At 46.9% G+C, this 12,631-nt stretch overlaps 1 protein-coding gene across 1 annotated transcript in view; it reads left to right on the forward strand.

Moving 5' to 3' along the window:
* The first annotated feature begins 1,958 nt into the window (after positions 1-1,958).
* TBX15 (T-box transcription factor 15) overlaps positions 1,959-12,631 on the forward strand; it is a 90,679-nt gene continuing 80,006 nt past the window's right edge. Inside the window, exon 1 of the mRNA XM_058849973.1 lies at positions 1,959-2,460. Coding sequence (XP_058705956.1) covers positions 2,259-2,460 — 202 coding nt within the window. The 5' untranslated portion in view covers positions 1,959-2,258. The remainder of the gene's footprint in view (positions 2,461-12,631) is intronic.

Genomic DNA, 12,631 nt, shown 5'->3' on the forward strand with positions numbered 1-12,631 from the left:
TCTGTGGGGTTTTTTGGGATTTTTTTTGGGTTTAGGTTTTTTATGTTTTTTTTTGTTGTTGTTTTTTTGTTTGTTTGTCTGGTTGGTTTTTTTGTGGGCTTTTTTTGTTGTTGTTTTTTGGGGTTTGGGGTTTTGTTTTTTTTTTTTTTTTGAGACATTCCTTCGCCTGGGAAAAGACACACAGCCGGGGGACCCGCTGGAAACACATGTGCCCTCCTCCGAGTCCCCGCTCCCTCTCTCGGCTTTCTCCAAGCCCTTGCCTCGGTCGCTCCCTTCTTGCGGCATCTCCTGCCCGGCACGGCTCCCCGCGGAGCCGGCGGTGCCAGGATGGGGAATACACGACATCCCCACATCACGGCAGCGCCGCTATGCCCGTGGCTGAGCCCGCGGAGAGGGACCTGCCAAGGAGGTGTACGGGAGGGGAGGGGAAAGGCGCGACAGGGAGGGGGGATAAGGGGTGTAGGGCGGGTGATGGAGACGTACAAAACCTGCTCCTCCACCTAGATAACAGGATTTAGCTATTCCGGGATTTGCCGAAGAAGTGGCTTCTTTCCCGTTTTTCGTCTGAAATCCGTTTCCGTGCGTGTGAACCCCGCCGGGCTGTTGTCAGTCGGCGCTTTAGGCCGGGGAGAGGCGGCTGAGGGCTCCGCCGTACCACACTGACGTGGGCACCATGGATTCACTCTGGGAGCAAAAGGAAGTGTCTTTTCCCCCTACACTCCCACACGTGCCCCTTTCACTTGTTTCCAGCCCCACAGAAAAAAAAAGAAATCGTCTATGAAAAACCTGCCCTAAGCAGCTCTGCATGTTCGGGGAGCAGATGAGAAACAGTGGCCAAAAAGTAATCCCTTCCTGAAAATTTGTGTGTCTCCTTGCCTGCTTTTCCACTTCTGCTCGGTCCACGCTAATCCCCCCTCGCACTTCATAGTTATTTATATTTTATTTTGAACTTGCATCGATTTAACCCCCCCTCACGGCTTTCCCCTCTGTATTTTCCGTGTACAGTGTTTCACTTGACTTCACCTCTTTTTCCGGGGTCCCACCAGCTGATGAAAACACACGCTTCTGTCACCTTCTCCAAAGCAGTCCTTGCTGCTTTTCACAGCGAGCCCCCCCGCGCCACGCGTGACCGAGGGGCGTGGGAGCAGCTGCGGACCCGCCTCAGCCGGGAGGATGTCAGGGCAGAGTGAACAAGAGAGCAGAAATAAAATGCTGAATATTATCCAGGCAACCAGCCGGGATATGTACCTAGCGGCTTTGGTTTCGCTGTAGCTAGAGTGACAAAAAGAAGCGGGACAGGGGAAAAAAATGTTTTTATTTAGATAAGAAGCCCTTCCCAAAGAGAAGGCGCTCCCCATGCCCGGGGGTATTTAGGTCTCCCAGCCAGCCCACGTCGCTCGCTCAGCCCCACCGCTCCACGGACGCGCTTCGTTTTGAAGTGAAATTTCAACCCCCTCGAGACGTTGCTTCTGCTTCTGCCAAACACCGATTCCACCGGCAAGGGCAAGTAATATATGGCATAAATGAAGTTTTAAAAACGCCCCGTCATCCGGCGCCGCTGGGTGGTAAAGCACCTCTCGGGTACTTTGCGTGGGGATTAGCCAGCAGCAGCGTTTGGGAAAGTTGGGTGCGGCGGAGAGAAGCGCGGGAGTTGTTACCTCTCTGTGTTTAGAATTATGGGTTTCCTACTGGCTCCTGGTTCTTCAAACAGTTAATTCTGCCTGCCGGTGCTCCAGGACTCAGATGGCCAAAATTCCTCTCCCTCAAGCCCGAGTCTCCCTCCCCTCCCTATTGGGTCGCAGCTTTTGGGTCTCTCCCGAGCTCTCCCTCCTATTGGCCGGGGACATTTTTTTTTTTCCTTCTTTTTTTTTTTTTTTTTTTTTTTTTTCTTGACAGGCGCACGCAGCCTGCCTAACTCTTGGAGAAAAAAAAAAAAATCCCAGAAGTTTGGATCAATCAGAGAGAGACAGAAGGAAAGGGGAGAAGAAAAAAAAAAAAAAAAAAAAAGAAATCCAGCGTGCAGCCCCTCTGAGCAAGTGCTGGGACCTGGGCTGAGCACACCCTCCTGGCTCTGCCTGCGGAGTATCTGCAGCCTCATGTAGTGCCTTCAGGAGACTGAGGGCTGGTTCTTCTGGGGGTGCAGCTGGGGAGGGGTGGGGGGGGGAGAAAGAGGCAAGAGGCTCTGCCTCTGGTCCCCGAGCTGTGTGCTCGCAGCCACTGGTCGCTCCTCTGCCCAAGGGTCTGGGCTGGGGGATAAGATGAGTGAGAGGCGAAGATCGGCGGTGGCCCTCAGCTCCCGAGCGCACGCTTTCTCGGTAGAAGCCTTGATCGGGACAAATAAAAAGAGGAAACTGCGAGACTGGGAGGACAAGGGGCTGGATTTGTCCATGGAAAGCCTCAGCCCCAACGGCCAGCTGGGGGACAATGAAGACCCGACTCAGTGCCTGGACCTCAACCCCGGTTAGTGCGACTCCTTTCTTTTCGGGACCCCCCTCCTGCCCCGCTCCCTCCCAGCCTCTCGCCCAGAGTCCTGCCGGGAGCTGCCCGCGGGGCAGCGCGTCCCGGAAAACATCCAAGACTGGGAGCACAGGAAAAAAGAAGCGGGAATTTTGGGGAGATTTCTTTTTTATGCTGTTGGGGTTTTTTTCCTCTCTCTCTTTTTTTTTTTTTTTTTTTTTTTCCTTGCAGTTTACGGGGACTTTCTCTTACTCGCTGTGTCTCTTTCCACCCCCCCACATAGCTCCATGATCTCCCGCGAGGGGCGGCGTGTCCCCTCTGCTTCCTTTTTATCCCTCTCTCCTTCCACTCCCTTCGTCCTTGTCGATCGCGATAGTCCTTCCCGGCTGTCTCGGGACACGCGTTTCGTTTTGCCCCAGAGTTTCCCGAGCCCCGATCGTGGAGTTGCCGGCTGGGTCGAGGGCAAAGGAGTGGGGTGCGGGATGCACGCCTCTCGTCTTTTCCGAGTCACCGGCCACCCCCCGTGTCCTCCCCGCGGACACACTGCCGCCCTAAGCGGAGCTTTCGGTGTAGGAGGAGGATATGGGCGTCCAGGATCAGCGCTGCCCCGGGGCCCCGGAGCGATGGGGACCCGCTGTACACCTCCGCAGCTCGGGATCCTTCTGCCGGGACCGGACCCGCTGGGTTCCGGCCGGCGCGGCCTCGCTCCGCTCCCGGTACGGAGCGCACCGGCCGCGGGGGGACGCGGAGGGGGAACCTGCCCTCTCCGGAGGGAAAACCCTCCCGGCAGGGAAAACAACCTCAGCGGGTGAGGGGCACTGCGAGGAGTGCAGCCCCGCCGCCGAGCCTGGATCCTCCCGGGAGCCGCAGCCAGTGGAGCAGCGACGGGCCCGCGGCCCCAGGGCCGGTGGGACGGGGTTAGGGGAGAGGGAGCACACCACTCCCCTCCTGGTGTCTGCACTTTTAATTTTAAACTCTCGTTTGTTTATTTTTATTTAAAAGGGATCCAGTAGCTCGCAGCTATCATTTGGCTCAAGGCAAACCCTCGGTCTCTTCTTGTCCCTCCCCTCCCCAGGCCGATTCTCTCCGGCCTAAAACGACCTTCCGCAAAAGCAGCCGCGGATCCGCGACCATCCCGGGGCTGAAAACGCGCTGGGCCTCGCTCCCCGAGCTGTCCCCGTGTCCTTCTCGCCGTCCCCTCGCCCGCTCCCCAGGGCCTTTACCGGGGACGGAGGGAGCGGCCCCGCTCTCACAGTTATAGCCTGGGCAGAAGGCGAATTTTAGGTGATTTCTCTTTGCTTTTAATGCTCAGATTGAGCAAAAAGGTCAAACTATTTCTTTGCGCAGACCCTAAGAAAAAGGGCAGAAATGTCCTTCACTCCTGCCAGGTCCATTTTGCTGCATTGGGACAGCAAACACTTTTTAAAATTTATTTTATTTATTTTGCGTGACGTTCCCTGAGCTATCAATTAGCATAAACTGCCCAAAATTCAGATTAAAAAACCCAAATCAACAAAACAAAACAAAAACAAAAAGAGGAGGGAAAAAAGAGAGAATTTTAGATCGAAGTATCAAAAAATATTTATTGTAAAAATGTATATTTAAAGTGTTTTGAAGGGAGTTAAAGACCATGAAGATCTCGCCCCTCTACGCCCTCAAGGAACCGCACTTTAATTTGCTTTCAACAGCGGCAGCCTTTTCCGGTGCGGATCCTAGGGAGAAATAGGTAAATTCTGCTGCCAGGGTCGTCTCTCTCAGCCGAGGGACGAGCATAAAAGAGAGGGAACAGCACCGGTCAACCAGTCAAAAAATAGCCTACGGTTTCAGAGGCTTCCCCGTTCAAAAGAATAAATAAGCGACCAGAGACAAAAATCTGCTTTCTAATAACACAGTGTATCTGTGCATCAGTCTTCTATTTTTTTCCTTAACATTTTTTCTTTTATTTTAGAACCGTTTCTCATAAGTTTTTAGTCGCAATGGGATATATTTTTCTGCGGTCTAAAAGTTTAATTTGCCTATTTCTCCGTGAATTCGAATTGTGAAATTGGAAAACTCTCCGTGCGCCAGATTGGAGAGAGGGAATGTCTGTTAGTGCCTGAAACCTCAGAAAGCAAACGTGATGTTTTTCATAAAGCAAAGGAAATCAAGAACAGTTTGAGAAATCATTTTTAGGAGGTTGATAGACTTTAAATAAAGTCCGCGACTGTAATTTGCACAGTCACTTCATTAAACCTAATTTCTCCGCGGTGTACTTTTGCTGCTGGGTGAAAATTGATTAGCGGCTCCATAATGACCACCAAATTCCATCTTTACAAGACCTAATTAAGAACAAACTTTACACCTAACGTATTTTAAACTTGCCAAATCTCCAGTGATATAACAAAAAAAAAAAAGAAAAAAAAAAGAAAAAAAAAAGAAAAAAAAAGGAATTAGAAAAAGGAATTTTTATAGCGTCCCAAAGGTTCAACACTCAAAGCCGCTGCCCCCGAGTAGTGACGGGCTGTTCCTTCTGCTGGCGGTCTTGCTGGTACGGGGGTGCTTGTGGAGAGGCCGCAAGTCGTAGAGTTCGCTCGGGGAAATTAGGTCTTGGTTTTCGTGGGATAACCTACATCGGTCTAGTCCCATTTATCGATCATTTCGCCTAAATTGCCTCCATTTCAGCGCGGGAGGGTCTGAAAACCATTCAGTGCGGGGAGCTAAAGGCGGCCGCGGATAGAGTAAGGCTTCTCTCTGCGTTTCCCAGGTCTTTTGCGTGCAGGCGGGTGTGAGGGTTTCTCTCCCAAGAGCGGGACACATCCTCCGGCAGGGCTGAGGGCAGGAGGCGGCGGGGCTGCCCCGCTTCACTTCCCGCATCGCTGCGGATCTGTGCGGAACGCGTACAAACTGCAGCCTTCGGGAGCGCCTGGGAGGCAGCGCTGCTCGTTTTTTTCCCCGTTTGGCGGAATCCCTGACCCCTTACGTGCCATCTTACAGCCGTGCCCAAACTCTTCGGTGACGATATTGGCGAGACCTCCCCTCCCTCCGGGGCCGCATCTTCCTGGGAGAAGAGAGGTAGCAGGCTGGGAGGTGCCGGGTCGGGCTGTGGCGTGGGCAAAGGCGAGAAAAGCAAGCGGATAAATCCCCCAGGTTTGTAAAAAACATCTCCCGAGCATCCGACTTATTTATGTCTCAGCCACGAATTTTGTCGCCAGAGTTAATGTGCTTTTTTTACGAGACTCATTTAAAAGGGGGATAAATGTGGATTTTAATCATGTGCGGGTTCAACCACTAAGTTGTGAAAAGGAATTCGGGATTACAGCGGCTCTCACCTTCTCTCCCCACCACCCCGTGCACTCGGGAGTGGGGCCGCGGCCGGGCCGGGGGAGGCAGAGCTGGCCCAGGGGCTCCGGGGAGCCTCCCCTGCTGCCCCCGCATCCTCCCCGGCACTCAGTTCTCGCCGCCGACAGGCCGAAGGAGGAGGAGGAGGAGGAGGAGGAGGGTGGTGGGACGCCCCTCCGTCCCCTTGGCAGGTTCGGTTTCAGAGGGCAGCAAAACAATGGGCTCGGATGTCTTCTGGGTATTTATAGATTTAACCTGAGCAGCGGAAAGGTCACGGGGGCCCCAGGCGTTGCCTCCCCTGATGTATATATTGTTTACCGTCCCCGACGGCGGTGGCGTTCGTCGGCCCGTCCCTTCGCCACCCCGAGGGCGCTGGGACAGACCGAGGCAGAGCCGAGCTCCTTCCTTTCCCCGTCGAGAGTTTAAGACTTTTTTTGATTTTTTGGAGCGAGTGGGTGGAACGTGTCTCCGTGGACGCGTTTGCCTTTTTTCAGGCGGTCAGGGTCTCTTCACGGCGAGACGAGCACAGGCGCTTCACAGGCAGAACAAAACGGTGCGGCGGATAAATAGACTTTTTCGGCTTTGGGTCCGTCCTTTCCTTCGCGAAGAAACGCACAAGCGATCTTGTAAACGAATTTTACTGCCGGTGCAGTCTTTGTATCACACGTCCATCCCATCGGTATTTTTGGTTGCATATATTAAAAGTGCACCTACCGGTTAAAAAAACCCCAAAACCACCCGAAAACAACCAACCCCCAAACAACAAATTAAATAAAAGAAAACAAGACATTTTTGAGAGTTTAATTATTCGTTCCATGCGTTTACCTGAATCTAATCTGGCGAACTATTGCGAGCCCCTGCAAAGAGAGAAAAAACACGGCGCACATTTTAAGACTCTCAATGCATCTATTACTTATGTTTGTCCGTAAGATTGAGATCCGGGAGTTTGACAAAGCCTTCAGTGGCTGACAAGAGCAAAACCTTCAGCTCTTTTAGCCCGGAGTGTTGTTCTCCTGTGTCTCCCGAGAGGTTACATCGATGTCCATCCCAACCCCGCTCCGCCGAGGGGTTCCTGCTCCTCCTTGCCCACGGGCAAACCCTCTCCGCCGGCGGGGGTGCGGGTCTTTACCTCACCCTCCGGAGAGGTAAAGAGATTTTAAGAGCAGGAGAAAATGAGATTTACCCTTCTACTTATTTTTTTATTTAGTTATTTAGTTCTTTATTTATTTAGTTATTTAGTTATTTAGTTATTTAGTTGTTTAGTTCTTATGTTTGTTTGTTTTAATACCTTTGCTTCTGAATGCTTATATTGATGAAGTCCATACTTTGAGCAATGCCTGTTAAACCCGTGGAGAGGGAGTGACTTAATTCGGTTTCTAACTTCAGCTTTTGTTGGATGGATTCAGATTTTGGTGGATGGGGCTAGGATTTCAAGAGCTGGCAGAGCAATATTTTTTCATCTCTTTCCCGAGGTAGAGCACACTGGCATACATCGTCCTCTGCATGTTCCTTGAGACTCGTAGATGAGCAATGCTCTGTGACAACGAGATGTAAGACAGAGAGTGTCAGCTTTGCCTTTGCCTTGGGACTGAGCGTTATTGATGAGAGGTCTTTTTAACGAATTTGTGTGTGACTGGGATTGTATGAATTCATTCCACCTGTTGGATCATCAGTTTGCCTCTGAGACGGGACACGGAACTCAGATCCATTGCTCCCTTGTGTACACGATGGAAGGAAATGCGAAAATCTGCCCCTCCTAATATCTCTGTTCCCCCCATACCCCAGCAGCAGAGCTAATGCTCTCGTCTTTCCCAGAGGAGACAATTGCAGAAGGCAGATGGAGTTGTCCAGATGAGAGCCAGCAGACCTGAGCCCTGTGGGGGCTTGGGAAAGGGCTGTCTTAGTCAAGTTCATACAACTCTGACCTTGGAGCCCGAGAAGACAGAGAGCAAGGATTTGTTCCTGTGATAATATGTGTCTTACTGAATCGGGGAACTCGGGCTGCTGGGTTTGTGAAACTCCTCCTGCAGAGAGACGAATTACACACACTGCATTAAGAGGGCAGGTAATAGAATAATAGAGGCAAACCTTAAAGAGCAGCAGAGCATTAGTAAAAGGGCAGTGTGTCAAACAATTTCTTTCTTTCACATGTATATTAAAACTGCAGCATTTTTTACACAGGTTTATTCCATCTGCTGGTAAGGGGAAAGCTGCTGTTTCAAAAGATGTTTCTTGTCTTCAGCAAGAACTTTGGGAGAATCCAAAAAGCTTCTGTTACAAGTAAAAGTCAAGTAATTCCTTACGAACCATCAATCACTTCTCCCTCCTCCCATTTGGGACTGAGCGCTTATATCAAATATCAGCCCAGCTAGCCTCTCCTCAGGCAGAAGTGTCCTGCTTTACCCGTATCTGTCTTTAAGGAAAACTGATGCTTTTTTCAGATGGAAAAGTTGAAAGATGCCTTCCGAGAGCTCTGCATTCAGGAAAGAGCACTTACATTGTTTTACAACACAGTTGGTGCCATTTGAGTCACTTCTACTCACACAGATCTCTGTTCCTATTGTAATCTGCTGGATCCCTGAATGAATCTTTGCTTGCAGTCTTAGGTCTTCAAAGACCAAAAATGTTTCTTTTTCCGTTTCTTTTTCCTGCCTTCTGATCTAGATTACAATAGTTTAAATAATGCACTAAAACCAGTCTGAAAATATTGAAAAGAATTTCTGAATATATTGAGATAGGATCAGATGGCATTTACATTGCCCTTTTTGTAAAACTAGTAAAATCAATTCAGGTGTGATTTAAATCAACCCAAGTGTCCATATTGAGATCTGTAGTTTACACTGGTGATGTAAAATCAAATTCAGTGAAAGAAAATTAAATTTTCTAGACCTGACAACATTTCAGAGATCAACAGAGTTTCCCAGTGGGGCTGATCATGCTAGTGCCCATTGATGGAGTTACAGGATTTTGTGCTAGCTCTTAGTTTTCTGACATCCTCTTAAATAGTGCAATTAATTGGCAGTAATGGGCTGGGACCCCCTGTTTAAATCCTGACAGAAAAGGCTTGGTGGGTATACACACATATGGGCAGTGTCTGTCAGCATGGGAGCTGTGTGGCTCCTTTGGGAAGAGCAGCAGTGGGCACCTGGATGTAAGGAAAACGCAGGCAAGTGGGGTCCTCCCAGTTCTCCAGTTCCTAATCCTGTCCAGAGCAGCTCTGCATAGCAGGGCATTGAAAGATTTTGCTTCTATAGCTTTTTATTTGAACTACAGTTTCCTCAGATAGACTGTACTGTGCAGCAATGCTGAGACTTTTTTTTTTTCCAGGGGGGAGAAAACCCCAAAGTTGTTGCTTTCTGCTGCTTATTTCCAGTACTGTTGAAAATAAGTTATGATTGCAACCTTTACACCTGTGAAACATCTGCTATCTCAAAATACAACCCCACTGCATTTCCTGTGTTAAAAACTGTAGTGTGCTCTGGTGAGAAGTGCTAGGGAGAGATAACACAATGGTATGGTAAAATTAAATTGAGATATCTTTGAAAGCAGATTGAGAATTTTTGAAACTGAGAAGAAATATGTGCCAACTGAAATTCTAGTAGCAATTTGCGTCCTGGGGGCATCTTTTAATTGCATATTCTTCAAGGTCAGAAAACAATGAATCAGTAAATCAATCCCAGAAGTGATAAAAGCACTTGTTACAATAATATTTACAATACTATTTTCATATACCCTTTGCCTAATTGAGCTATTGATCTGAGAGCATTGTGAAGATGCTGAAAGGATTGTCTGAGTCAGAGCCCTGTGACAGTGGGCTGTCCACTGTTGGCTGTGTGTTTGCAAATGCAGCCTCGCAGCTGTTACAGGGGAGGATTCACCCAGTGAGTGGCTTAGGCCAGCACACACTGATTCACAGCAATGGAGGATTTTAATTCTGGGACTGAGCAGAAAAAAAAAATGAAGGAGGTGAGGATTCACTTAGATTTGGATTAGTAAAAGATTTTGAAAAGTTTTTTATTTTATGGAGAATAAGGAAAACTTAGGGCTTGGCCAGTCTTTCAGTATTTATTTTTGTATCATCAAACTACTTAATGTTTTTAAGTTGTGCAACCATTTTAGAAATAGGTCCCAAGCCTCCTTGTTTCAATTAATTAAAAAGCACTTTTAAAATAGATCATAGAATGAATTAGCAAATAAAGAATAAAGCATTTTTATTTATCTAATACTCAAATCAAGCATTTGGACACTCAAAACTGCTTCCCATTTTTCATTTTTCTATAAGTCAAAGCTCTTTGGCAAATTCTGAAGGATTTAATGAATTTTTCGTTTCTTCTAAGCTGGATTTTCTTGGTATATTATATATATATACACACATATATATATAATTAAAAAAGAAGTTCAGCTGAAGTCTTGCATGATAGAACTTAGTCCCTGTCATAGTTGATGGCTTCACTTCACTGCCACTGCACCTGTTCATTCTTCTCAAGACTTTTGCTTTTTGGGAAAGAAATCTTCCAGTATTGTTAAAAGGACATTTCCAACTATGTCCACATGTGTAGCTCTTGGAAAGGAGCTTGGGAAGGAATTATTGAAAACCACCTTTGAAATAACCAATTTAGTGTTTCTAAAGAGTACTTAACCAACTGGTTAAAAGCTGACACAAATCATATTAATATTCAGCACATTTATATGAATGCAGCCACAGCAAAAATTGTTTTAAAATCAGTGGGCCAGGGCACACAGAATAGTTATGAATGACTTACAGTTCTTTGACTTCACTCAGGGGCTGGATGCACTCTTGGCTAACACTGACATTTTTTCCATCACCAATGAATTAACAAACCCGAGCTTCAGCTTGTAGGAGCTTCAGGAAATAGAGAACTCGCTGATCAGAAACCTCCCCCAAAACCAAGGAGAAAATTGAGGACATTGAAGTGTCTTTGCTTTTAATAAGAGTGAAGAACTGTGCATTATAGACTTTTTAAGAAGCTGCACTAGTAATAGTAATATTCCTAAATGGGATATCAGAAGTGCTGCTTTCTTCTGATACCAGCATTTGTGTGTATGCCTATGCAGAGAAAATAATTCCAATGAGAACATGTTACAACATTTAGAAATGTATGGTGCATATGATGTGTAGGTTAGGGAGGCTTTAAAAATAGGCTCTTCTTGGTTTACCCTGAAATGCCTGTAGATCAGTTCTGTAAGTCTGAGTTTAGTGAGGAAGAAGGAAGCTTGGGAATAGATGGAGGTTCACAAGCAGATTTTTTATTTTTCACCTAATCACCACACCGGACTGTTCTCAATCCTGCTCTGAGGATCCTATTGAAAGGTCAATTATCAAATGTTCATAGGTGTTATTGTAAATACATTTAATGACTTCTACAAGAATCACTTTTTTTGATGAAGAAATTATCCCGGTTCTGCCTGTCAGCACCCTTTTTCAGCTTTGCACTTAGCACAGAAAAAATGCAAATGAGTTTTAATTGTGCTTTAAGCAGCCTTGCTTACCAAGGTGAAAAAATAGTGGAAAACCTGTTGAGTATTACCTTATACTCTCTCAGACTTAATGGAAACACTTTCACTGGTTTCTTTAAAAGCAAACTTCAACCTTCAGGTAGTGCTGGACCCTGCTGCTGCCTTAACTTGTAATGAAATACCAGGCAAGAACTGGAACTGGCAATACTAAATTTTTAGTTGACGTATCCTAGCATGAAGGCTGTTTGGAAGCACTGCTAAAGGAGGGACTGATTCTTTGACATGCCAAGCATCTGCCTGATTCTTTGACATGCCAAGCATCTGCACTTCAAATAGGACTATATGGTGCTGATTTTCAAGGGTGCAACTTCTGTGACCTTATTTTCAGTGGTGTTAAGAATGCGTAATCGCCATGGAGATCTTAACCTGTCCCTTGATTTCTGCTCTGAGATACCCCAAAGGGTCTGTGGTAGCCAGAAAGGAGGCTCCTCCTCAGCACAACAGGGAGGACTGGAATAATTTTGAGGGGATTCCTTTCTCTTCTGCTTCAATACCGTGTCAGCCTGTAGGAGTTAAATAATTATGACAGTGAGGTTAATACCTGGGTGATCATTTTATGCTATAGCTAGTTCTTGTTTGCTCTTCAGATTTATTGCAAATGCCTGATAGTGTGAAAACAATCAGGTTGGATCAGATGCAGGTTCCTGGATTGTGCCTGTCTTTGCAATTTCTAAGTGCTCCTGCCATTTAATTGTGTAATACAATAATAAGTGCTCCATAGAAGGCAACGAGGAAGTTATTTTTACACTGAAAAGTTATTTTTTTGCTTCATAAAGCTTAATTTTTTTGTGCCAGAAGATTGTAGCAAGCTATGAAAATACAGAATTCAGCCCATGACTGTGAGTGCTTAATGGTTTTTATTTTGCTCTGGAATTTTAAAGATAAATAGAAGATTTATTATCTTAGGATTTGGGGGTTTCCTGTGCCAAGCTCTTTGGAGAAAATGAAAAAAAAGTCTTCATTTACCATCAAACAAGCCTAGCAAAGTCTCCATGTGCCTAGTGGCAAGGCAGTCACATTATTCACTTCACTTCAGGAGTGTTAGCCACATAAACAGTAACATCACAGCGGCGTTACGCAGGTCCCTGCAATGCTGACGGAGCAGCAGAAAGCCCACACTGCCCCATTAGAGACTCCTTGGATTATTCTGTACAGTGTAATTCTGTTTACTCCATAGCTCAGGAAATTGTGCCTGAGCTGGGAAAAGGGAGGGCAGCTGTGGAAGTGCCTAGCAGCGTGCCGTTACAGAAATGGACAATAATTAATCGCTTTTGTGAAAACATAGCAGTATAATGTGGCTTCAGGAATAAAAAAAGCC

This window comes from Poecile atricapillus, chromosome 1 (genome assembly GCF_030490865.1).
Source record: "Poecile atricapillus isolate bPoeAtr1 chromosome 1, bPoeAtr1.hap1, whole genome shotgun sequence".
NCBI lineage: Eukaryota > Metazoa > Chordata > Aves > Passeriformes > Paridae > Poecile > Poecile atricapillus.